General features: G+C 39.4%; 1 protein-coding gene across 3 annotated transcripts; it reads right to left on the bottom strand.

Annotated features, from left to right (window-relative positions):
* Positions 1–24387, bottom strand: LOC104690418 (plasminogen). 3 transcript variants are annotated; one of them, XM_010401242.4, is made up of 19 exons: positions 24280–24387; positions 20927–21062; positions 18463–18569; positions 14716–14830; positions 13727–13866; positions 13006–13123; positions 12794–12912; positions 11766–11928; positions 11043–11173; positions 10123–10288; positions 9205–9371; positions 8158–8306; positions 6576–6669; positions 4907–5027; positions 4098–4172; positions 3621–3761; positions 2456–2562; positions 1474–1619; positions 1–691 (listed from the first exon to the last, which is right to left on the bottom strand). In XM_010401242.4, the coding sequence occupies exons 1-19, from the start codon at positions 24326–24328 to the stop codon at positions 530–532; spliced, it is 2406 nt and encodes an 801-aa protein (XP_010399544.1). In that variant the 5' UTR covers positions 24329–24387; the 3' UTR covers positions 1–529. The 3 variants fall into 3 exon arrangements, with proteins under 3 accessions (XP_010399544.1, XP_010399536.1, XP_019145818.1); XM_010401234.4 differs by having other exon boundaries at positions 13006–13126; XM_019290273.1 differs by lacking the exons at positions 1–691; positions 1474–1619 and adding an exon at positions 2099–2327 and having other exon boundaries at positions 13006–13126.
* Positions 24388–26850: the final 2463 nt, after the last annotated feature.

Here is a 26850-nt window from a genome sequence, read left to right on the forward strand (position 1 = left end):
TGTTTCCTTCTTTTTTTTCCCCATCCCATGTGTTTAATGCTATCAGATATATCTAATAAAACTTTACAGGCATATAAGACATGCACTGTGAGATTCTTCTTTGGTTTGTAGCATCAAATTGGTAAGAGGTTCAGAAAACTCATAGAAAATGAAAAGTGTTCTCATTTCTTCATATGTTGGAAGCATGACATCTTGCAAATGATGACCTTAGAAGAAAATGTCATTGTAGAATCTAATATAAGATTAAAATGCAGGTGTCCAGTTACAGTTAAGGTTGGGATTTTTGACATGTATTTCAGAGCTGGGTAGGTCTACTGTCAGACATAGAAAACCACAGAACATATAGAAAGAGGGTAACAGATGGTCAGTTGGGCTTCTTGGTAATGACTATTGATTTATAGCAATTTAAAATGGATGATCATATTTATTTTGCTTTCTTATGAATGATTGTAGCTTTAATATTGCACTTGGAATCTTGTACTTCTGATGTGCATTCTGCTTTCCAGGAGAGGGCAGTCCATACCCAGGATCAGTTGCTTTCCATCACAGTTTTAATCCAAGGAATATAGTTGGAGACTCGAACATAAACACCAGGTTTCATGGGTTGGGCACAGCCAAGGCCCCAAGAGGTGACTCCATGCTGGACAAATTTACCTTGGTCCAGACAGACTAGAGGTCCTCCACTGTCCCCCTAAACAGAGAAAGAACAGGATGATTCCTTCTTGGACAGACCCATGTGGCCTTCTCACAGGAGGCACAGAAACAGAAGTACCTCCTACATGCGAAGGACACAGAAGTTATGAGGAAACACTGGAATTCTAGTAAGGTAAGAGTTCTCTATCCATGTTGTTGAACACTTTTGTAAAGTCACTTTTTCATGTCACCCAGGCATTACATTTATTTTTGAAGTAAGTGGATTTATTGAGAAAGAATCTGATTGCCCTTATTAACTTAAACTGTGCTTCCTCACTCAGTCTCTTTTCTGAGATCCTCTTGGGTTCCTATTGTTACTAGATGATCCAGTGGCATTGATACCTGGAAATTCATAGTTCCTTTGGCCCTCATTTTGCCTGCATGGCAGGCTCTACTGCATCCTTCCTTGACTGCTAACTGAGATGTTGTTAACTGAGCTACCTTGGACACTTGAGATAGTCTGGCTGAGGCAAGAAAAGGGGCCTGGGGAAAAAAAATCAGACCTTTTGTCATTCTAAGTTGGCTTCCATACACCTGACTTGTGCACCTGTGTGTTACCATGTGCTCTGTAGTTCAGGCTTATCTGAAAAACTGTCCCACTTCCCAGCAGCAGCCAAGGGAGCAAGAAAAGAGCAGAATATATGGGCATTTTTCAGCTCAGATACCACATGGTGTGGTAACATCCTGAGGATAATTCTGGGCCTCTAAAGACCAAAAAGCAATGCCTTATTTGATTTGAATGTGCTTACAACCAACTTTCATGCTCACAGACTTTCTTACCTGGCAGGTATCTGTGCCACCATGAATATTCCCAGCACAGAGTTCATGATTGTTGACTCTACCATTCAAAAATTCAGGGCGGTTGCATATTTTATTCTCAATTACAGGAAAGCCAGTTTCTTTTAAGTAGCCATCACCACGAGTACCTTTGCAAATAAAAATGAAACCAAAAAAGAATGACAAAGGTAATTACCATATTCACAAAACACAAATGTCAGGATATAGATAAGCAGTAAAATCAGTGTAGTGTGCACTGTGCATACACTTCACAGGCACAATATAAAGATATACCAAAATCAGTAAGCATTATCAATATTATGGTATTTATTATCACCCTACACCACCCACCATTGACCTTCCTGCTCTCACAGTAGATCCATGTGGATCCAGTACCCACGGATACTTGTGGGAGTCATTCCCAAGCCATTTTATTTCTCTGTATCTGAGTTTTCTGTGGAAGAAATTAGGTAGAAAGTAAACAGTTGAAAATGACATGATGGGCAAGGAGGCAGAGAAGGTACCGATGCACCTCTCCACAGAGACAGAGTGGGAGGTTTGAAAATGAGGATTTTGTTTGTGTGAGATGTGAACCAGGCTGGTTGGGAGAAAGAATCATTCAAGAGAATGAGCAAACTCACATTTATGTGATTGGGAAATCAGCTAAATCTAGAAAAACTTTCCATCCAACTGGGCAAAAGCCCACTTTAGGGAAAAGCATATGGACTGAGAGAGAAGTGACTACTTAGCTCTGCTTGTCCTCTTGTAGCATCTATTTAGAAGGTTTCAGTTTACATGGCATTGAATGATTTAGCAGAATCCTTGTCAGAGAGAGATAGTGGAAAGACTGGCAGCACCTGATGAATTTTGATGAAATAAGTTTTTCATCAGTAGCTTGTGTGGGGCACAAAGAGACTCTACTTTGAGTACAAGTATATACCAGTCTCCAAACATGGAGCTTTTAAATGGGTTAATGCTGTCTCACCTTTTGTATCCCCCCATCCCGTCACATAGCACTCCTCTCTTCCTCCTAACACAGAGTTTTCTTTTGGTAAACAAACTGGGATTACATGATTATTAATGACTGCTGGTCTGAAATGAACAAACAGGAACAAGCATTAGCACAATTATATTTAATAGTACCTTCAGGATTCTAAACAGACCTTACACTTATTCAGCCTCTTATCATTTAAATCCTTAGTTTCAGTTAAGGTTTTTTTCTGATGTGCAAAATTGCTTTTAGGCTCTAAACCCTCAGAAAGTGATACACAAAAGGGAAAAGCCTGAAATGGAGAATGACATAAAAAGAAACAACATTAAGCCAGGAGAATGCTTTGACTTAGGCTAATGCATAGCCAAAAACTACTACAAAGGGTATGAATCAGCGGCATTTAACACCTGGATGTTAGCTTGCTCTGTCTGCATCCAGTCTGATTATAAATCACTTTCTGTCGGGACACTTAGCACACAGCAGAACCATCTGACTTGCCTTTGGGTGCAGCTAAAGCTCACTTACAAGGCCACATTTTTATGCTGACCCTGCATGTGTTTTGGATGTGCACTGCAGCCACAGCAGTGGAAGCCCAAGCACCACACATTCACATCTGCTTGCAGCTGCATGGACAAATTCCTTTTGATTGCACAGTTCCACTGAGAGCATTTCTGATGAATGAGAACAGATGCAAGAAGGGCCATACTGAGTATTACATCAAACTCTTTGCCTGCCCACTGGCCAGACCTGCTGGAAGAAGAAATCTCCACACCAAAGCATGGAAACAGCATGGAGTGACATCATGCTAATACTGCAGATTTCCATCATTACCTTATCAAGGTAGAAGCATGTAGAAACACAGACTGAAAGCTCCTCTAGGCATTACTTCCTCCTATTCTGCTGCCACTGCCTCACCTTCCAGGAGCTGACACCCAGTGCATTTCCAGCCTGGGTAACTGTCCCTAGCACTCCTCTCCTCCCAAGGCAGCCTTTCCCTTTCTGAAATCCTGGAGCTTTTGCAGAAAAGGAAGAAAAAGAGGGTCTCAAATCACTAACTGAACAAAGAGTGTGCAGAAACACTCATTTCTACAACACCAGCAAACACTTTTTAGTCATTTTGTCCCACCAGAACGAAGGAATGCTTCAGGTGAAAGGGTACCTCCTCAATTTGAGCAGAGCAATATCTGCTCTGCGTGGCTCCTTGAACAACTTCTCTACATCACGGATTTGTACTGATGGCTCTGTTGCTACTTCTTTGTGTAATCCAAGGTATACTTTATATGCAGCTGGTCGTGAGGACCTATTGGAAATGATTGCACATGGTGAGCTGATGAATACACAACCAGGACATAGACCACCTACAATATTATTGGGCACCTTGTTCTAGCAAAGCCAGATAGCCAGCTTTGGAGTGAACTTAATCCCTTACAATGGCACATGAAATCAAATTGGCAGAAGTTATCACTGTCACTCTGTTTTGCAGTCAAAACTCAGCTTTAATGAATGACAAATAGACTTGGCTCAATTCTCAGCTGTTTGCAACCAGCTCGGGTTGGTTATTGGGTGTCTTTTGTTTCTCCTGTGATTTTCTATCTAGTGTAAGAAGTTGGTGGTGCAGACTGTAACAGATACTTACTTTTCTAAGCAGTGGGCGGCAGTAAGAACCCATTGAGGATCTATAAGAGTTCCTCCACAGAAATGCAAGCCAAAACTGTAATAGAGCAAAAAGGCATGAAAAGGGCAGTGGTTTAAGATGGGGAAGTTAATCCCACTGTATTTATTGGGTAATATTTCTAACATGTGTGCCTTTAAAAACTAAAGATATTATTTCCACAATTTCATTAAGAAATGTTTTGCTTTCCTTGTATAATGTTTCTTAAAATGACAGTAGGGTTCTGCGGACATTTTTATGAGGCCTTACATGAAAACACCTAGATCTTCGTTTTTAGTCAGCATTTCTATTACTGGAAAACCCCATGTGCAGTGAGGTTCACTTTTTTAGAGATTCTGATTTTTCTAGCTCTAATCACAGCCATAAAGCTCTACAACTGGTCTTGATTCCTAGTTTTATTAATAATTTTGCCAGTAGAATCAAATACTTACATGGAAGCACTGATCAAGGGGTGTACTAGCCATACTGTTGCTTTTATTCATTGGAATCTGATTCTATTGTAGAATACAGTGAGAGATTTAAAGTCATTCTGCCTTCTACTGAAAATGTTTTTGAAATTAACAATTTTATTGATCTTCTCATTGTGTGTCACAAATTAGAGAGTTCTTGGTTGTCTAAATGACCTTCTTTAAGAATAGCACATACAATGCTTAGCCTTGAGCTATTTTAAAATTAAAATCAAGTTTAGAATGCTTAAACCACATACTGTAACATCCTATGAGAGGCAATGTTTCCTTGCATGTAGAGTCTAATGTAATGGGGAATAACCATACCTGGTACGGAGACTGATCTGCCAGGGCCAGGAGTGTGGATGTGAAATACACCCTGCAACAATCCTTTGAGCACACAATTTTGGTCTGAACTTGGATTTTCCACATTCATACTGAGGAGGAGCTTCAGAATAAGAAAAAAAAAAATCACTTTAAGGAACTTTAGCAGTTTGATTTACATTCACTATGAACTCACTAAACTCGCAGGTGAACCTGTTGCATTTGTCACTTCAGCTTCTGACTCTCTTCAAGTAATTCGATACCATACATCAAGTATATTTTGTTAGGTTACCTTCATCTGGAACACCTTAAAATGCCTAGTAATTTTTTTTTCACATACAGGTCTCAGTGGCCAACGAATTACATGAGTAGCTCTACAGTCAGATAGAAAAAAAGAAACCCAAACCAAAATAAAACAAAAACAGAAGGGGAAGGAGAAGAAAAGAGAGAGAAAGAAGAAATAAATTCTCTCAACATTCTTAAATGGACTCTTATGGACATCAGCAGTGCAGAAGCTGCACTGGCAGATGTTTTAAACTAATCTTGGTGGTACAGCAGGTGAAATTCTATCACTGTTTCTAAGAACAAAATTTTGTTAACTTTTATCTCAGGATCATTTGGCACTTCAGATGTCTCTGAGTTATTAAAAAAGGTAGTTCTTACTTCGCCTTGGTAAACTGACTCTTATCAACACAGAATTTAGAATTTTGTCAACAAAAAGAGCTAACTAATGTAATTAAAGGCAAAAGCCACATTTCCTCTGTTCTTTAGATTAACATCTCAACAAAAAACCAGTATTAATTTAAAGAAGAAATGGATCATCAAAATTGAATACAATAGTCATGTGAAAATGTAATTTTTTTGCTTAAGAGTCCCAGCCCAACACGTTCACTACAGTACTACTTTCACAGCTACAGTGCGTATAGAAAAACTTTATTTTTTTTGTTTGCTCCATTTTTGGGTTTTGATCTGAGCACATTTTCTTCTGCTCACCTATTAGAGGATAAAGCAGCAAGAAAGTCACCCTTCTCTTGAGAGCTACCTCTCTTCCTTAGCATAGTTTTTGTTGTTGATGGACATAAAAGGACTGGAAACCAAAATGTTATAAAATTTTATCATTGTATACTTTGTTGCACCACCTCATTCAGAGTATGGCTTGATTACAACTAACAAAGACAAAGGGCATCTTGTTGAATATTTAGGGTCAGATGCACTTTGCAGACATCAGATATGGTACAATATCAGAGGAGGGACAATCTGGTTATCATCCAGAGCAGAACCAGAGACACATGAGCAGGGAGTGCAAAAATTTTGCATGGATAAGAGCATGCCTTGTTCAGCAAGGCCACACACAGAGTTATGCCAGGAGATTAGGCAAGAGCAGGGAAAATTTCTGCTGGAACGGCCCATTTTGAAACACATGGCAAAACCCCATGAGCTTTAGTGGGCTCCCTATCTTGGGGCTTTCAAGGAAGATCAATTTTAAGACTTCAGACAGAGACCTTGAACATCACTTCCCAAGAGCCTTAATTTCTAATCTAAAGCTATTGCACGTAGATCAGTCTTCCAGACTAATCACCAATTATTCTCCAGTTGTTATAAAAAGGTACAGGAAAGGGAGCCACTAGTCTTTAAGGGAAAGGGAGACACTAGTCTTTAAAGGAATAATTACGGCACTTGGGAATGTCACAGTACTCCCAGGCTTTTCTCGGGTCTGTTGTGTAGCACCAAGGTCCATTCACATCTCCATCAGGATTCCTGCAATACTGTAACAAAGAATAAAGACACCAGCTATTAACCAGGAAATAAAAAGCCAACCAATTAAAGTTTCCAAATAAAATAAAATTAAATTTGGGAAATATTTTTTAAATTTCCTTCTTTACAAGTGATTTCCAAATCCTTTTGTCAAAATTTGTTTCATTTTTCCATTTGGTCAGTGAGTTTAGAAAAGGATAATAAAAATCAGACTTCTTCAACTGTCTTCAGACAGCAAGCTTCTCTAGGGCAACCTTGGATCTCTAAGGTCTCAAAAAGTAGGAGACCTTGACCTTGGATGAAGCTTTCTAAAGCACAGAAAAGATCTTCTCCTGCTTTCACTGCAGTTAATAGGAGCAGTAGGATCAGTCCTGAGGTCTTTTCACATCCACTCTGGCTGCATGACTCGGGGACAAGTGAGTATTGTGTAAGCTGTTCTTGCACAGCCTGGTGGTCTCCGTGGTGATGCAGGGCTGCAGTGTTCACCCTCATGTGGGTGCTGGTTAGCTGAATTGCTCTCTAGATTTTTCCTGCGCATAGTGATCTCTGCTCAGCACAGAGATCGCACAGAGAACACCTCACACAACTGTGTGCTACCAGGTATCTTTTCTAATTCCCTTCCCTATCCTGAAATATATCCCAGGTCTTAGAAAAAAGGAGAAAATATATGCTACCAAGAGCCCCTGACAAATGCAAGAACCAAGAATTTATGGCAGGCAGCTTTTTAGATGGAGTTTCCCCAGTCTGAGCTGGAATTCAATACGGAGTATGTGATTCCATCAAAGAATTGACTAAAGCAAGTTCTAAAGTCATCCACCTGGTAAAAAAGTATTCAGGCTGGCAGCATCAAACAAGCTCTTCTTATCACATACAAAGCTTGTGACAAATTAGGCAAATACTGTATATGGGATATTACAAGTCTAAAGAACTGGTGATGAGTACATTTGTAAGGACTAGGGAGATGAAGGTTAGAAAGGGAGATTGTCTTACAGGATGGTCAGGTACATTCAGGGCTATCCCTGAATAACGGGCTGCGGCAGAAGCTGGAGGGCTGAGGGGGAACTACTAGAGGATAGGGGGGCTACAATCCATCAGCTTTATATCTCAAGGGACTTGCACTGAACATAGGATTCATCACCATCTCACCTGTCCCTGGTATTACTGAAACCTAAGACCCCAGGTGTTCTTCCTGTCAGAGGAGACAGAGATGCTGCACACAGACCAACTCTGGTTAGTCCTTGGTAGTGGGGAGAAGAAAGTACCCATCTGAAGCCCCTTGGCTGTCCTGCAGAAGCATTCAATAGAGCTTCTGGGCATCTCTGTGTCCCACAGAAGTACAGATTGGTCATGCCAGCAAGAATTATCACAATCAGGTTTTTAGACTGGACTGAGGAAGAGAAATTAATTAACAAAGACCTGTCACAAAATGCTTGCTGAGGGACCCTGAAAAAGACAGGCAAAGCTCAATGACAACAAGTGTTGAATGAACAGTTGTTTACATTTTTATCCAGGCCTGCTCTTGGATGAGTTGTGGGAGTGAAATAGTCGTGGCTATGAGGTCTCTGAGAACTCCACTCTTGACAAGTCCTGCCCCTTGCAGTTTTTGCCACTGTGCCACGGTAGTCTACACCATTTTCATTAATGCAGTCTGTGAAAAGTGAAGAAAAGGAAATGGTTGTTAGCTGTGAGCTATTGGGCCACATTTGTACTTGGTGAAGCAGAGAGAAATTTGAGGAAATACTACTACAGTTTGCAAGTCCTACACAATATGTAGACAAGGAAAGAAGAGCAACATAGTGTCAATGATGACTAATGATGACATTTTAATTTCCTTGTATTTTAAGAGTTTTATTTATGATCACAAAAGTCATAAATCAAAGAAGCCTACATTCAGTTGATCCTTCATAACTCCAGAAATCAGGAATACAATGACCGTACACTCACATAAAGTGTTTCCCTTGCAGACACTGATATCTGTCCATTGCCCCATTTTACAGTAGGTAACAAGCAGTAACACGTGCTCAGTCAAAATTATTAACCTTCTAACCAGAGAAACGTGTCATAGCAAAAAAAAAAAAAACCCAAACATGAAAGCTGCAGTACTCTAACCATCTACTGCATAACAAAGTTGCATCTGAACTGAATCAAAGAAAAGCCAGCTGTCCTCTGATGGGAAATGGAACCCTGGAAATATCAATGCATGGCACAGGAAGAGACTTTTTGGAGCAGTTGCCAGCAAAATGCCATCACTGCTGCATTTTCTGTCATTGCTAGTTGCCCTCCCACAGTAGTGTGGTGACTGGTAGCCATCCTCTTCCTCGAGTTTCCAAAATTGTCAGATGTAGCAGGTAGAAGATGTGATATTAGTCTAAAATCTAATGCAGAAACCCCACTATAAAATGAAGAGAGTGGATACAATACTATATTAAATTCTGTATTCATTTAGAGTTTCCTGTATTTCATGCTCATTAAATTCTTGAAGATGCTTCCATAAAAACCAGCTTCCTGGTTATGAGCATTTCTGGGGAAGCTGAAAGTATTCTCACCAGGGCTTGTTTCCAGTGTTGTCTGAGGAGGCTGAGGTACAGTCTGTAGCCCTTGGCCATCACACTTCTTCAGGGCACAATACTCCCACCTCACACTGGGGTCGGTGGTGTAGCACCATGGACGGCTGTCGGCGTCTGGGTTTCTGCAGTAATTTTGGCTCAGGCCCCTACAAATGCAAACATATTATATTCCTATCCATGCCACTGCTCTGGGGAGAACTCAAAAGAACATTTTAGAAGGCAGATCTGCTATGGAGTCATATATCTTTTATTATGTGCATTCTGTCATGGCCACTTGAAATCATTTTGGCAGCAGAAAGAAATCAGGATACATATAGCGAATATTTAAATACGCCAAATAGTTATTCACTGACTAACACTTATAGTAGAATAAAATTTTAAAATCCAGAGAAGTAAATTCCTACATTTATAGCAAAGATATTATTTATTTTCTTTTTCAAATGCAGTAATAGCTTTTAAAAAGGAATAGTTTTTTGCATTTTGCAAAAAATGAATGATAAATATTAGGAATAAGAAAACAACCTATCCCTTCCTCAAAGCTCTAATGACTTGCAGACTAGGAAGCAAAGAATTAAACTCATGAATAAATTAATGTATAGACACGGTTCATTTCAGCATAAGGGAAAATTTATGTCAACCATTAATTGCTTTAGAAGCAATGCAGAAACACACAGTTAATTAGTCTAAAGTATAATAGTGACAACTGTGGTTTCTTTCAAGATTAGGTTGATAAAAAACATTTCCATGATAAAAAAGGAAGAAAAGGAAGGGATAATTTTTATCAAGTACACTCCCTTCCCAGCTTTATAATCACCGTTGTGCAATGATGATGCAAATCAAAACAAGTTCACGAATGATCATTGCCCAATGAAACCTGGAAATGGGAAATACACATACCCATTTGGGAAGTTCTCTGCTGTTTTGTTGTGCCGGTGAGGCGACATTGAGCTCCAGGCTTGACATTTCTTTCCCGTGAGAGTGAAAGAAGCTGTACCACGATAAGTCACCCCATTGCCCTGATAGCACTCCTCAGTAACTTGAGCCTGCTCAGGCACGTCAACAGCTGTAGTGAATAACAGAAACCAATCTCTTGCATCTTAATACTTTGACATTTATACTTGAGCATAGAAAGACAACAGAAAACAACAAGCCAGAGTGTTTCATTGACCACCACAGCACGCTCTCTGTAACAGAATCCTTCTCAGACAGTAGATCAAAAGGAAGATTTCAAAGGATGTTTGCAAAAATTTAATGATATGCTATGAAAGCACTTGTACGCCAATTTTGCTGTCATGCATGCAGATTTATTTCGGCTCACAAGCCAAATAGTTAACATATGGATCAAAATTTTTTCAGGATAGCGGCCTGGCTGTGTCTTTGCCATGGACATATGTGTGGAACAAGACTACCTTGTGTAAGGAGAATTTCCTTCTCCTTGTTTTCTATGGAGTCTTGGTTCAGTGCTCTTAAATTATCTTAGGTTTTGCTTCAGATTTAGTTTTTAAGGAACTGGCATGTAAAGCTAACTAACTTTTCCATGGAGCATTTAAAATTTTAGAAGTGGAGGTAACCACCACTTGGCAAAATGAAAAGACATCTGTTACTGCAATATTTCCTGATCTGAGTCGATAGCTGACTTAAAACCTTCTACACTTAGCCATCAGACTGAATATACCAGCCTGGGCTCCACATCAGACCCAGGAGTTCAACCAGACATGGCAATGCTGACAGTTATAGCAGCAATGCAACTGAGTCACACAAGGTTTTTCAAAATAAAGCATGATGAGCCTTCACTTTCAGTTGTCTCCTGTTCTTACCGGGGGCCTCTGGCTTGGTACTGTCACAGGAGGGGATGTTGCAATATTCCCACCGGGCGGTTGTGTTGGTGGTGTAACACCATGGCCTCTGCTCACCATCGGGATTTCTGCAGTAGTTTTCATCTAGGCTCCTAAAACAGAAAACTTGACTGATAAAAGTCTCTCATGGAAATCTCTTAAAGGTTATGAACAAAAGGAGAATCTGTTGCTGCCTAGTTTACTGTTGCATTTACTGGTAGGTAACTGTGGCTCTCATTTATTGATGCCATCTATTACATGAAAAATTGCAATTCACTGGTGTTTCCGATGTGCTAAACCAGGCACTCGCTTGACTGATGGATGAATTAAGAGATTGTAGTACTTTGAGGCCAAAAACAGCACAGTAGAAAGAACTAGGGTGAAAGAATCTAGCCCCAAGCAAATATTATAATTGTACCTTTCTTACTCCACATGGTTTCATCTGAGCAACCGTACAGTAAAAGGATGAAATGAGGATGGAAAAATTCAATCAAGCAGAGCTTGAAAGTCAGAAGAGGAGACACCAGTATTCAAGAACAAAGAAGTCAATTAAAAAAATGTACAAAAAAATGGAAAATATTAGATCCAGCAGGTGATGAATGCTGGTGTAACTGAAGAACTTTGCAATATAGATGAAGAAAACTGAAGTAATTTTGAGACTTGGTATTCCTCCTGGACACTGAATAAGAGAGGGGTTTCACTTACTGGCAGGGATAGTTTTCAGGAGTGCGTGCGTGTCTGTGGGGAGATTGAGAATTCCAGTGCTGACAGGTATTTCCCGATTCAGTAACAGATATTGTGCCTCGATAGTCTTCTCCCCTTCCTGAGAGACACTGACGCCCTGGTGCAGGAGGTGGTGGGGGTGTTGCTGTTACAGAAAAAGGAACTCAAATTAAACAGTGCCTTCTAGATATAGTAAAAAACTAAACCAACAAACCACTCTGAACTTAATAATTAAGTGGGCATTTTAGATTTCTTTGCAGGTAAGTTCTAAATGTCAAAATATTTGAAAAGTCCAAAAGGCAGAGAAAGATCTAAAGATATCTTTCTTAACTTTTTTTTCTCCCATTTTAACTTCTTCACAAGCAGTCAGGCTGCCAAAAAGGCATTTGCATGTGCCCCTTTACAGCAGCCAGGATACAATACAGGATACAAAAGTCTGCATATGGAAATGCTAACAGCCTCATCAGAACAGAGCTGGAAAGTGAGCAAGTGGTAATACTGTGAAGAAAACCGGGGTGAAAGTGTCAGGCCCATCACTGATACATACACTTGCAGGTGTAAAATAGACATACTCTAACTGGTGAGAGACAGCAAGGATGAGGTCTGGTGAGAAGTCCCAAGGAAAAGTATAATGGCAAGGACAGGCCTTTAGGGGAAAAGGAAACTGAAAAGGTGGAGAATTGATTTGGAAGAGCGAAACAAAAGCCAAAGTATTTTCAGGAAGAGTGAAACTGCTTGGCATCAAAAGAGGAACATCAGAAGAAACACCAGAAATGCCTGGTCATAGAAAAACACATCAAGGAAGGGAGACGTGCTCCAGACAAAACCATTAGAAATGCCTATGACAGAAATGTCTAGCCTCAATAAAGCTATCAGAGATTCATTTCAAAATGATTAATTATTTTCTTTGAGATAAAATTCAGCTGTCTTTTATACTTTTCTTTATCTGTTCTGTTTGTTCTAGATTCTTGAACCATTCTGACTGGAAGAAGTCTAAAAGTCAGACTCACTGCAGCGAGGAATGTCACAATATTCCCAGCGTTTAGTTGGACTGGTAGTGAAACACCAGGGCCGAGGTTCACCATCGGGATTACGACAATAATTATTCTTCAGATCCTTCTCTGGAAAACTGAACCGGAAAAATAACAATTATCCTGTCTGGTGCAGGGTGGTCTTCAGCCCACCACAGATGAGAAATAGACCATCACAGAACCTGACTTACTTTTCCGGGAGGTATCCATGAGAGTGAGGTTGCTGGGAGTCCCAGCGCTGGCACTCAAGCCCAGACACCGTTGTTGCAACTACTCCATGGTAGTTTTCTCCACTGCAGTGCATGCACTCTACTGTAAGAACAAGGCAGAATAAGGACAAGAGAGACAGAAAGCCTCTGATGAACCGCTCCATAAACACTCCCAAACACTTCATCTCACATGAAGCTCCAGAGCCTGATCAGAGCACAAGGCTGAAGTACAGTCATTTTTTTGGCAAAGCAAAAGCTTATTTTCCTTGGTGAGATGACTTTAACTAGTTGATAACATTTCTAGTATTCCATTAAAAAACGCAAATCAACATTATAGACGACAGGTTTTAAAAGAGCTAAATTGAATCTATTAAGATATAATTTAAAACCTGTGCTTTGCTGCTGTCACATTTTATTGAGTTTTGCACTAGCAACTGTCATTTGGTTCAATTCTAAGTTTAAGATATGTGAATACACCCATATGTCATGTTTTATCTAGGGAGAATAAAAGACTTTGTACAGCTGTTTTCAGGGTCTTTTGATATCTTCCTTGCTGATGTTGAAAATGTTTTGGAAAGTTTCATGTTGAACTAAATTCAAGTTTGAAACAAATGCTCAATTGAAAATAAAAGTATCTGAATAACTTCACATTCTTGAACACATCTTGCAAAAACAGAAAAGAAGTCGGTATGTGTATCCTGACCTTCACACTCAGGGATGTTACAGTAGTCAAATCTGGTATCAGGATCTGTTGTGTAACACCAGGGTCCCTTTTCATCCTCGTCAGGATTTCTGCAGTAGTTTTCCTCCAGTCCTGCATTGGGATACTTTTCAGGTGTGTAACTGCAACAGAATTAAATGGGATTACAGAATAAGGGAAGTGTCCCAGCTGTTCAGACGAGGACTCTAAGAATGAAATCTTTATCTGAGGACCATTTTGTAGATGTTGGTCTTTAGAGGGCTCCTAACTGTTACTGTGTGCCATTGCTGAAACATTAGAAGTGCTGCAGCGATAGACTTCAGGAAGTATGGTGCCTCTAAGGCCAGTCATGCCTTTAATACTTGCATTTACTTTAGTTATTGGTTTCCAGCAGTTATTGCTCAGTCAAGGTACCGTGTAGCCTGTAGTGAACTGTTTTCCTCTGGATGTGTTCCCTGGGAGATGCAATGAGAACATACTTGCTGAAATGTGAGAGTCCTCTGTAACCTGAATGCTATAACTTTTGAATAGAATGTTACTAAATAAACCGAGTCAGGTATTTTTTATTAAATACAAGAAATACTGCCTTGTTAATTGTGGATTCACTGATAAAATGAAGCACATCTATCTCATCTGCCACATGTTACACCTTTGGCCAAGAGAAGTTCTTGCTCTGGTGAGATTACTGAAAAAATCTGATTTCAGAAGAACCAGAGGTGTCCCTGTCTAGTGCTTTGCTCATGTAAAGAGCATAAAATTTAAATGGGGCTGCCAAGGCTTACAATGTCTCTATTAATCATAGTCTCACTTGGAGAGCACCACTTGGAGGTCTCTGAATTACAACTGAGATTAGAGAATGATATTATTTTAGATAGGTGTAGAAAAATAATTTATTAGAAGACTTTTAACACCAAACAAGTTGCTTACAAGACTAATTAGCCTATATGTATGGCTTGACAAAATTTCAGAAAAACATATAAACAGATACTTACTTTGGTTTATGTGGGTCATTATCAGCCCACTTCTGGCACTTCACACCTTTCTGAGTCCTGGCTTCTGTTCCTCTGTAATCCACTCCTTTTCCCTCCTTGCATTCTAGAAGATAAACTGAAATATGTGCTTAATCAGTATCATGACATATTGATTGGATTCTAACATGTACAAAATCCATTTTCATACTAACACACTTAAATATATTTGATCATATTTTGACTTTCTTATGTTCTCAAAGCTAGACAGTTCACACTGTAAAAACCTACTACTTAGCTGATGTCTAAGTTGACTTAATTAGGACTGAAAAATGTATGTGAAAGAAAAAAAAGTTCCACACCAGAATTCCAGACAAGTAAGTGTAACACGATCTAGTTATTTTGGGAACACACCATGGTAGATTTAAATAATAAAATATGCTTTTAACATTTACATAGATACTATAGCAAAATAGAAACACATTCTCTTTTTCTTACTTCCTATGACATTATTATAGTTATGCACAGTAATACTTTAAATCTTTAAAGACAGTCCCTGAATTCAGTTGAAGACAAGAAGACAGTTTCACAGATGCACAGACTATTTTACCAGTTTAAATAAGCCATTTTTTAAAGTTCATTTAAATTCCGATGACATTTTTTCATTAAAGTTCACCATGTAATGAATGAGATTTAATTAATTTATGATATGATGAAACAATGATTTTTTGCTGTTCAAAATAAAATGGATATTTGGTTGAATGTGTATATTATATATATCTTTGCACTCTTATATTTTGGAACTTAATAGTACTTCCATGAATAATAGAAAAATAAGGACTGAATGAATTAGCGATTAAATCCTGTCTCTGTATAAGACAAAGGATTTTAATTTTAATGCTGATGAAATCTGGGGTTAGTAAGCTTAAAACATAAAATTGTTTTAAATGAATAATAATTAAATTAAAGGAGAACTGAAAGCTCAGTGTTGCAATTTTTTTTCCCAGGAGGTGGGAGCAACCATAACCCCACTGAAGCCCCTAAGATTTCCTAGCAGACCTGGGCAATCACCCTTCCCAGCACAGAACTTGTGACTGCAAGGGCAGAGATGGCTTGCAAGGGGCATCTCTTCCAAGGCACAGCTGAAGGAACTCAGATCTTGGCATATTCCCTCAGAGCTTCTGTGTCTGCAGTTCAGGGACAGTCACTGTCAGGCAACGTGTCCTCTGTCTTGAAAACTAAGTAGGAAACTCATTTAACATTTCCCTAGAGAAGCAATCTCTCTTTTAGGTTGTGAGCTTGTTTGTCTCAGTGTCTTTAAGTAGTGTCCAAACCGAGTACTTGTAGAGATGCAGTTTTGATAGTTTTTCTCAGCACCAAAGTTGTAACAAAGCTGACATACAAGCAGAAGATTAAGAGAAACCTGGAGAAATAATGCCATTTTACACAGATCTGTCTTGCCCAAAGTGAGAATCCAAAGTACTTGAATCCAAAGTATGGTTCAGCTTTTCTGAGGGCTGATAGTTTAGACCTGAATTCACAGATGTACCTTTAGGCATGCTTTTATTTCAGTGTATGTATAGAGTTTACTCTAGAAACTTTAGCTGGAAGCCATTTGGATCCCTCAAACAATTTCGCAATAAAATAACATTAAACCCCTCAATTACTGAACATTGAATCAGTCAAGTGCTGACTCTTTTTGTTTGTGTAAACTTTTGACCGTTTATATAACCTTTAGGGCTTTTTCTTTCTGATGACAAATGACTAACTTTGATCCCCAAACTCAACCCGTGTCCCTGGGATTAACTATTTCCAAACAGATATGTAGGTAACAATTCCCAAATGCGACTTTAATTCTTATTACTTTTACTATAAGTCAGAGAAGATTAACCTTCTCTTTTATAGCACATAGTATAGAAAAAATAACTTCTGAAACTGTCTGTTTTGTACTAATTTTCATCCTTTTCTTTGAATGCAAGGATAAAAAGCAACTAGGTCTCATTGAGTAATTGCATTGACTGAAAAAATTACTGCAAATAAAAAGATGAACAACACAGAAACCTTCTGACACATACACAATAGGCTGTGTTTTTGATGTTTACGATACCAAGGTCTGTCTTTTGGTTTCTGTAGGTAGAGGTGCAATTTTTGGAAATTTTGGTTATGTCAAACAACAGTTTTTCACACTTTTAGTGGTGTGGGTCTGTTATTTCAAGAAACTAAAACGCATGCCTATGGCCTCAAAAGATGTAACAAAACCTCAATGAGTATTGCAGGACCAGGTTCTACCCTCAGGAAATCCAAGGGATGACTCAAAAATAAACCAAAATCACAGTCTAGGTCCTGATCACCATAAGCAAAACCAATACGATTATTTACATATAACTCATTCAGTCTTTTAGCTTTGTTAGTTGCTAATTGATTCACTCAGTTTTCTTTCTACATAGGAACTGCAGAAGAATTTTTAGCATTACTTAGATGTGATTTATGGAAATTCCCACCTCCTTCTGTGTATAATAAAAGAGCTAATGTTCTAAACATTAAATTACCTACAGAAAAAATGCAGCTTGACATAGGCTTCAGAAAACATCAGGTTGAAAAGGACCCTCAGTGGTCTTTGGTCCATAGCCCCAGAAAGAGCACATTCAGGTTCAAAGGTGGATGAGACTGCTCAGAGCTGTGTACAGTCAGTATCTGCAAGGGGAACGCTCCACGGCCTCTCTGGGAAATGTGGCCCAGTGCTTACCCACCTTTCTGTGGAAAATGACTTCCTAATATCCTAACAATGTCTGAACAAAATCTCATTTGGATGTTCAGCTGCAATCCAGCTAGTAGTTCAACTTATCTAAAATCTCCTTGCAGCTGCTATAGACACAGTATTGTCCTATTCCACAGGAAGGGATAAGGGCAGGTCGACAGAGAAGTAAAGATGCAGTTCTCCAGAGCTCATGGGTATTTACGGTCAAGTTATTATGATTCTTGCCTCTTGCTTGGAAACTGGCCCATCAAAACAACTTCATGATTCTCAGCAGCTGAGAACCTGCTTCATCTTAGCTTTTGATGCACCTTTCTTTGTTGAAGGACACCAAAGCCTTGAGATAACATAGTTTTCAATTTCTGAATATTTTCAAATGCATTAATATTTTTTTCAATCTTAAAACTCAGCAAATGGTCAAAGACAGTGTTTATGAAGTCATTTAACACAGAACAGAAGTAATTCTATTCAGAGTTTACCACATTATCTTTTATCTGAATGATCCCTAAGGAGATCTTTTCTCTTTTCTATATTACTAAAGTCAGGGAACAGGACAATTAAATTTATGTTACATTAAAAAATAAACCACATTCCTTCTTTCCTGTATATAGCAAGAGCTCCATGCTCGATAATGTAGTTCAAAAATAGTCTTAAAACCCAATTGTTTCCTTCCATTATCACCAATAAGGTGATAATATTTGAAACAGGATAAAAAATTGGATAGCTGCCCTTTCTCAGAGACATACTTTGTATTTTCAGAAATAATTAGAGACCATTTCTGTCAAATAATCCTCATCTATTACAAAAATATTAATAAATAAAATATGTACAAAAGGGGAATACAAAAATTCACCATGTCAATTAATTATGCCATAAAAATAAGAATAGGATAAAAATGCCATCAATTGGCACCAACTGAAGAGTACAAACATCATATAGCAATATACAAATATTATAAAAATAGATCCTTTTTATCTGAAGCACAGTCCAATAATATAAAAAAGACATAGACATACTTCTTTTTTCATAAAGAACTGCATTTGCTCTTCTGAATATCATTGCTGTTTTGGTGTTCTCAGTCAATGTTAAACACTGTTGGTCTTTACTGGTAAATAAGAAGGCCCTGTTGAAATTAAAAGGAGAGAGCAATGTAAGAAACAATGGCTGGATAGATGCTTATTTTCCTGAAAACATTTTTGAGTATTCAGTTGTCATTTTATCAAGCACTACAGTTCAGTGATATTTAAGACTGAGAAACTGAGCTCACATTTTCAGTGGTGATTTTCACTTCTAAGCGTTCATATCAAACTTAGGTTGAAATGGAGCAACAAGAACAAATTATAACAAGGGACAAAAGATTTATAACCTGCTAGACGTTCAAGAGATCATGCTGAAGGGGATATATGCACAAGGCACCTTGATCTTATTTCAGAAATATTAGTGGTCATTCGAGGAGTGGGACATTCCACAGTATGCAGCAGTTAGCAAGGAGCAGGTAAAACACAGGCCAGGACCTTAAATTATTTTGTGGTAACTGTTCTGCATCTTTGTACATGAAGCAGTGCAAGCACTTTTTAAGACACAGCCTTCTGTCTTTTCAGCAAGTGCCTACACTGTAAGCTGCAAAACTGAAGCAGATGGTGTAGCCTTTACAAGAGCATCCAAGGAAACCTTCTGACAGGCTAAGCAATTCCTACAGCTGGCTTTTCTGAACTAGGAAAAGAGCAATAGCAGCATGGCATTCAGTGGGTAGATCCACACCAGGAAAGGAAATACTGACAAAGCATATTCTGCAGCCCTGTGACCAGGTGGCATGGCCCCAGTGGGCCTGTGCTTGTAAATTCACACAGCCTCTTCCTAAAGGTGCACGATCACATCCGGACTCATTGCTGGCAACCATATCCATGAGTGGTCTGGAGAGTGCTGCCTGTCCTGGGCCAAAACTACACCAGGGCTTCTGCCCCCAGTTAAGCCAATTAAGCTGTCAGTAATGTTAAATTTGTAAGTAGGGAAGTAACTAAGGAGCTCAGCCCAATCCACCTCTAAGGTGGGATAACATGTCTGAAGTATTGATCCGAACAGGTTGGTCTGAAGCGTTAATGTGAGGATGCTGCAGTGCTGGCCTGGTCTTGAGCTCTGCCTTTCTTTCCTCAGATCCTTCCTGCCAGATAGCACCTGTTCTAGCTTGATTGTAATAGATCTCACATAATTAATGTTAATAACTGATATTATTCCAGTGAAAGGTAATGGTAGGCTTAGACCCCAGGACAGAGGCTAAGGAATGATACAGTGTCTGAATACGCCTCAAAAGGAAACATTAATTCCCTGAAAACTGTAAATGTATAATCTGAATATATAGACTTGACCTCTCTGCCTTCCTCCCTACACTCCTGAACCACATGCTACTGAAGCTCTGCCCTCTTTGTGGTTTTCAGAGCGAAGCTGGCTCAAAGGTAATTGGTGGTACTTCACACTCTCAGCAAACCCCTGTAATCCTTCAGGGTTACACCTTTTTAAAGTAAGTCCCATTTTCCCTTTTGAGTTAAAACACAAAGTTACAAAACACATTTAAGAAGCCAGCACCACTGTATCCCTGCCTTGAATAAAAGCATTAAGTAGAACCAAGTACTTGAAACAACACTGCAGACAATCACTCTGCTGAGTTCCAAAAGGTGTGCTGCAGAAGTGGTAGATCAAGATCTTCTGAAGACTGGAAGAGAAAACCCCTCTGCCCCATGTGTGCAGATTGCCTCCCACCACAGTAAGGGACCTCTCTCCTCACTGCCCCAGTTTGCTGCTATACTGCTGGAGCTCAATGGGCTCTGAGGCGTTGGTGCAGGAGATCCAGAAGCCCTAGGCTCAGAGCAGTAGGCTCCACTGGGGCAGAAGCCTGAGCAAAGAACAGTGGTACAGACTCATCAACACATTTCATGCTTTCTAGCCCCTTGAGCCTGGTTAATGCAAGTGCAGAGAGAGGGCTTGGCTGAAAGTAGGGTTTAGGATCATGGAGGTTTAGGTGGCCATCTCTTTCTCAGAGTAAGTAGAAATTACCTAAGTGCAAATTCTAGTAAAATTCAGAATAATGGATTTATCCGCAAGATAGCCAATGCAATGAACATAAGCAATGCCATTATTGCTGTCCTAAATTCCCAAGAAATTAATTATGATTCCTTGTTGCAGGAGTGCAAGAGTCTTGATAAAACCATGTTCAGTTGGTTTGCAGCGTGTCAAGCTGTGCATCAAGATATTGTAAACTTTTTCAATAATAATTCAACATAACTTTCTTAATTTCTCTATTTCTTCTGTCTTCACCTATATGTCCCAGGCATTCTGTTTCTACACATTGTTTGTTTTTACAGCAAACCTCAAACCCACACATAGTCATAGGGAAACACTTGAAAGTTCAGACTGCTGATAAAAAAGGCATATTGTTCCATCACTTGCAAGGAAAGATGCATGTGGGAACCAGTAAAAAATTACCTGCAAGCAAACTTTTCCTCATTTTCACATTTCTCCGCACATTCTTCTTCACTATTTGCTCTATAAGCCTGCTTCATTGGGTTCAGCAACCAAGCTCCCTCTGTTCTCACATAGCGGTCTAGGATGCCTCCTTGCACTAAAGGGAAAAGAGAGAAAAAGGAGTGAAAATGGGAATGACAATTTGATTTATTTGAAACCCTCATGTTAAATTCCTTATCACCTAGTCATGTAACATGATCATTTAATTGCTGCAATAATTGGGTTAATGGTGACAAAATATGGGTAAATCTGAAATGCCTTCCTGGTATGATAAAAGGTAGCATCACTGAAAACCCAGTGTAAGGCAGGACAGAGAAATGGCTTAGACAGTGCTTTGTATCATACTGAAAGTCATAACAAGTAACACAAACCTACGGTATAAAGTGATGGGAGCACAGAAGACAACCCAAGGAGGAAAAACAGTGAGGTGTTTCAGAAAGAAAATACTGGCTATGCATACTTTGGAGAAAGGGGACCGATGGGACTCAAGAAAGATGTGAAATAATGTTTGTCCATTGCTGTTCCTCTATCCACATGGAATGACTTCATATTTATCAGCCACCTCTTCTCAAAGGCTCCTATGCTTGCATGAAACAAACCATCCTCAGTCACTGGGGTTGTCAGATGTTCAGTTTGCCATTTTCGTAATAACCCTGTACTGAATTTACTTAATAATCAAGGTAGCAGTTGTTGCCCTCCATTGCAATGAATTAACACACAACACTAAACTGGTAAATAAATTCACCTAACAACCTCTGGGCTACAGCTGCGTGTCAAACACAGAGGATACTACAAAGTACAGCTATGTTTAATGGTAAACTCAAAAAATGTTCAAGAACAGTCCTCCTTGTAAAGGACTTTTTCATTTAGTATTTTCCTGTTACAGCTCTGCAATCTCTGAATTAGTGCACAGCACTGACTTCCATGACTTCTAGCTGCAGGGTCATGGAGTTGCACAAGTCCTGTGATTTTTACAGTTTCTTTATCAGAGGAGCATATGACTCTTCTGATGAACATTTGGCTCTGGGAACTACCTGTTCTGTATGGTTTCAACCCCAAACAGACACCCTGGCCCCTGGTCATTGCAGGACATCTCGGTCCTGCTCTGTGTTTTTGTGCCTGGCCTTATGCAATTGCTGAATAAAAGGCAGACAGGGGATGAACCAGACCATGACTGGCATCTCAGGAATAGCAGCCGTGCTGCAGAGAGGAACTTCTTCACTTTCTCTGACCCCTCTCTGTCTCAGCCATGGCCCAATGCCAGCAGGAGGGACAAAAAGCCTCCTTGTCCCACACAGCCCCATGGCCTGTGACCGGGAGCTTCACTGAGTTGTTCAGTGGTGTCTTTCCAGCTGAGAAAGGCAATAGCTCCTGCCTTTCCTGAGTAACTCTCTTTAGTGTAAAGCAGGCTCTTATGCATCCTGGTATTTAATAACCTGAGAGGTAGCTCAGCCTGCCATCGGGTATTTTCTTGAAGATCATTTTGCATCTACAAGTTGAAGATGATAAAACAGGGATAAAAGCCAAATTGTGCTTCCTCTCATACAATTGCAAAAGCAGAGAAGTTCCTGCAGGGGTTTTTCTGCATGTAGACTAGGGAAGAGTTCATCCCTAAGGGTTGACAGTTACTTTAACAGTATGCATGGAAGAAAAGGATAGCTGCTGGAAAAGAAAAGAATAAGTGAAAAAAAATACAATGAAATTTCATGTGGCAGGCAGAGGAATCACAGATTCCACTAGTTATTTCAAAACAAAAACATTGAGAAGAAATGAGTTTTGAGAGAAAACATTAAACTAGGTTAAGACAATGTCATAGGGATGCTGCAATGCTCTCCACAAGGAAAAGAAAAACAAGTAAAGAATTCCTACTATGGTACAGCTTCCATGCAAACTTAATTCTGTTCTGTTTTGACATTTTGCAATAATATCGTCATTAATATTACAGCATTTTATTTTAGAAATATTGACAGGGTCATAATTAACCTGGGTCATAAAAATATTTTCCCCCTTTTCTGTTCTATTTATGTGGCATGGCATAATACTTTAAGAAATAAGAAAGGAAAATATGCAATCGGAATAAAAATGCAGTAAATTTTCTAGCTACCATTTTCCCTATATCTATGGTATTTTACAGTCGCAGAAAGATGTATAACTATCTTATTCAGAAATGCGAATATTTACCACCATTTGATAAAGGATTTGCAAACAAAAGTATAGTATTTCAGATAAAAGCCCAAATAGTATATTTTTCTCCTCCATATAAAATCCTTACTTAATTGAGAAAGGTATTTGATTTGACTGAGGCTGTTCATTTGCAAAAACAATGCTTAAAAACTAGAATTTAAACTAGGATAAAAATTCTTAGCATTAAATAACAGGGGTTTTTTTATGCTGGGGCATGTCTCTAATATTTCCAGCTAAAATCTACCCATACTTTTCCTAACTTCATTTTTATGTTTTAAAACTACACATGTAAAATGTTTATTTTATTGCATCTTTATATATGCATTAGCACACTCATAAGTGTGTTTTTTACTGCAATCATAGCATACTGTGAGGTTATACAGACAGCTGCAAGAAGATGTGTGGTCTGAATCTCATAGTTCATTGGACTTTAAGGTTTTTAGGACAGATAATACTCATATATATGAAACCCATACAAATATATCTAAAGAATCCTATTCAGTTCTTATGGGTTAAAAATTTTTTTGCACCGTCTTCCACAAAAATATCTTTTCATACCAAAAATATTGCAGAAACTAACGCTGATCAGATTTGGTCTCCCTATCACATGGAATGAAAAACCTACTTGTGGTTATGAAAAAGACTGAAACTGCAGTGTGTAGAACAAGCTTTCCCTTCCTTTGTATTCTGTTTTGCACAAGCATTAACAAATTTTAAAGCAATCAAAATAAGGATCACAGTAGCTGGCAGTAACATAGAAAAAAATCCCCAAACCTAAGATAAAAGGCCGCTGAAACCAGAGAGAGCCATGCCTTTGTACAAGCCTTTGACAGGCAGCTTCCCAAGGGTCCCCCCATCTCTGGCCACGGGAAATGTTTGCTGGGAGCCATTAGGTGCCCATGCAGACACCAAGGCTGCTGCTTTTCTGGTGTCTCTAATGAACACAACCCTGGAGCAAGCACTGCCCTCCCTCCATTCAGCAGCAGCTCTTGCTGGCGAGCAAGCCCCAAATCCATCATCGTCCCGGGAAGTTGTGACGCAGGGATTTGGGGACCTACCTTCACCACATGGAGCTTGTAAGTGTTTGGCCCCAGTCTGACCTAGGCAAGAAGAAGGCAAAGGACTCTTACCTGAGCTGAGAAAGAACAGAAGGAGAAAGGCAGCTTTGCTAATCCCCATTCTGGCCCAGCCGGGGGGTGCTGGAAGTTGTGTGTGTCGGTGCTCAAAGTTTTATTGACTCGCACTGGAGTGAGGCAGCATCAAACAAACAAGGCAGGAGGATTAAGTTAATCATTCTCCCATGCTGTTCCCCCCTTGCTGTGGTGGGGCCATTCAAACAACCTTGAATTGGATGGATTACCAAATCAGATTCAATCATTTCTACTGGATGCTATTAAATGTGAAGGCACTTTCTTGTTTTACAGGATGTCTTTTGTTCTAAAATGGTTAGGTCTTTCTCTAGAGAGAGAAAAGAGAGGAAAGACAGGAATAGTGTTGCTGGAAAGCATGGGAAATCATGTGTCCAGGATCTGAATATCTCTTGACACTAGAGTCCCAATAGTAAATTCAGCCATGAATACCTGTATTGATTTATAAGGAGCGACTTCTATTTAATCTCATGGTAAGCATGATTATAAGATTCAGATAATATTAACTCTGTAAAATAGTTTAATCTTACTTCTTTATTAAAGAATTCCTTTTCTGCTGTCTCCTTGACCTAGAGATTCCCTTTTTTCCCCTCTATTTGGGAGTAGGACTTAATTTTAATTTCATTTAAATTTTAGATTTAAGAGGCTACTTTAAACCTTAAACATTAGGTTTAAGAACCATAGGTAGCAATTTAGTGTTCTTCCTCACCAGACATTTAACCTCACACTGCATACACAAACTCATCCAGTGAGGGTGTCAGACTTTGCTCTGCTGTGTGTTATCCTGATTTCAACATCAGCTCACTCTGCATTTCCCAAGCAGCCTTTACCTCAGAAAAGTTGCACTGAAGCACCATTTCATGGCTTCTCTTGCATGTAAACTCTCTGGTGTTGCTTCAAAACAACTTACTGAATCACATGTGCTAGTGACTCACCAGAGGCAGGAGCAGGATGAATATTTGGATGGGGAGAACGGACTTGAATGGACACTGCTGGATCATGCAATTCAGTCCTCTGCAATTGAAGGCCAAAAGTTTACAGAATCATGAGTTGCTTCTAAAAACTAATGAGGCTATCCACTTCTACATCATCCTGCTTGCTTTAAGTAGAAGTTCCATTGTACTGAGGGCTTGGGATAAAGCTAGGAGTGCAGGAGTAAATATGTGAGAGAGGCATTCTAGCATGAGCAGCAGCTTAGCTTCTATTTTACTGATTATGTGAAAATTTTAAAGCTGATCCTGCCTCTGGTCCTATGCTATTTTTCTCTTGTAGGGTAGTATAACACTATGTTATTTGGTTGTTTTCTGTGCTTGAATCTGTTTTAATGCAACTTGTGAACAACAGCAAAGCATGGGATATCTGTAGAGGCTTGGGATACCACTGATGTTAGTCCAGGGAAGCAAAGTAGATGGGCTAGGGAGAGGAGCTGATTGGAGCTGAACTCAGCTCAGGGAAACATTTGAAGGGTGACAGGGAGAATGGGTCAAGATATAGTGCAATAATATGTGGGATCGGGCTTATCAGGTTTTAGGAACCGTTACTCATTGGGAAAGAAGGGTAAAACAAAGGAGCAGTAGGCTTTAAAACCAAGTAGGCTTTACTAGCAAGCAGGCTTTTGAGAAATATTCAATCCTGGTTTAGCCTCACATATTTTAATCAATCTTAAATCCATTTGCAATTCTTGCTCCAGATCCTGGTTTCCCTCTCTCCTGCTCTATACCCCCTGACTCCCTGGCCACAAACAGCACCTGCTCACCAATCCCTGTGCCTCCTTCCCATCAGATATTATCTGATAGTGGGTTTTTTTCCTTACTCCAATGCAGAACCTCTTTTCTGCTCAGCCCTGCCCTCCCCAGCATCTCTGGCACCTTCCCCATTTTTCTGTATCCCCCATTTTTCTGTATCCCCCATTTCCACTGAGGTAGTCATTGGGTTACTGTGTTATGGTGCACATCTCGTGGTAAAAATCTAAGAAAAAAAGCTGCAGAAGTGGGTGAGTGCAGCTTTTTCTGCTGCATGGAGAGGTTTGAAAGGCTATGAGTCTTAACTGAGTTTGTAAAACCCATCAATAAACACTACATGTCAGAGATTTTAATCAGATTAGCTCTTCCTACTGGTTCTCAAAACCAAAGAAGCTAATCGTGGTAGCCAAAGGTTTGTTAACACATGTCCAGGACAGTTTGGGAAAATTTGCATGCATCACACAAGCAAACTCTTCTGCAAGCTTTCCTCATGTTAAAAGTCTACATATACTCCTTCAGAATCTATACTCCTTCCTTATAGTCGATAGTTGTTGCCACTTTTAGGCTTGGCTCTGGTTCTTCTCTCAATCTCATTGCCTCAAATCTGATTTAAATGCACCTACATTGGTGCGGATGCTCTGAAGAAAGGAAAGAACACTCATATTGTCATTTCATTCAAAGATGGCAAGGCAGATTTGAAGAAATCTTATTATCTCTGCCTAAATGGATCTGATCCTGGAAAACTGGACTTGACAATATTATCAGCAATTGCTCCTGGTACAAAACCAGTCATTCTGTAAGTTTTTCCACA

The sequence above is a fragment of the Corvus cornix genome, chromosome 3 (assembly GCF_000738735.6).
Source record: "Corvus cornix cornix isolate S_Up_H32 chromosome 3, ASM73873v5, whole genome shotgun sequence".
Taxonomy (NCBI): domain Eukaryota; kingdom Metazoa; phylum Chordata; class Aves; order Passeriformes; family Corvidae; genus Corvus; species Corvus cornix.

Excerpts from the sequence above, each read along its gene's own strand:
- LOC104690418 (XM_010401234.4), bottom strand. The coding sequence starts at position 24,328 with ATGGGGATTAGCAAAGCTGCCTTTCTCCTTCTGTTCTTTCTCAGCTCA. Across the intron at positions 12,913-13,005 it reads CATGGATACCTCCCGGAAAA|TTTTCCAGAGAAGGATCTGA; the intron begins GTAAGTCAGGTT and ends TTTCCGGTTCAG. Across the intron at positions 4,173-4,906 it reads CAGATCAGTCTCCGTACCAG|TTTTGGCTTGCATTTCTGTG; the intron begins GTATGGTTATTC and ends GCTCTATTACAG.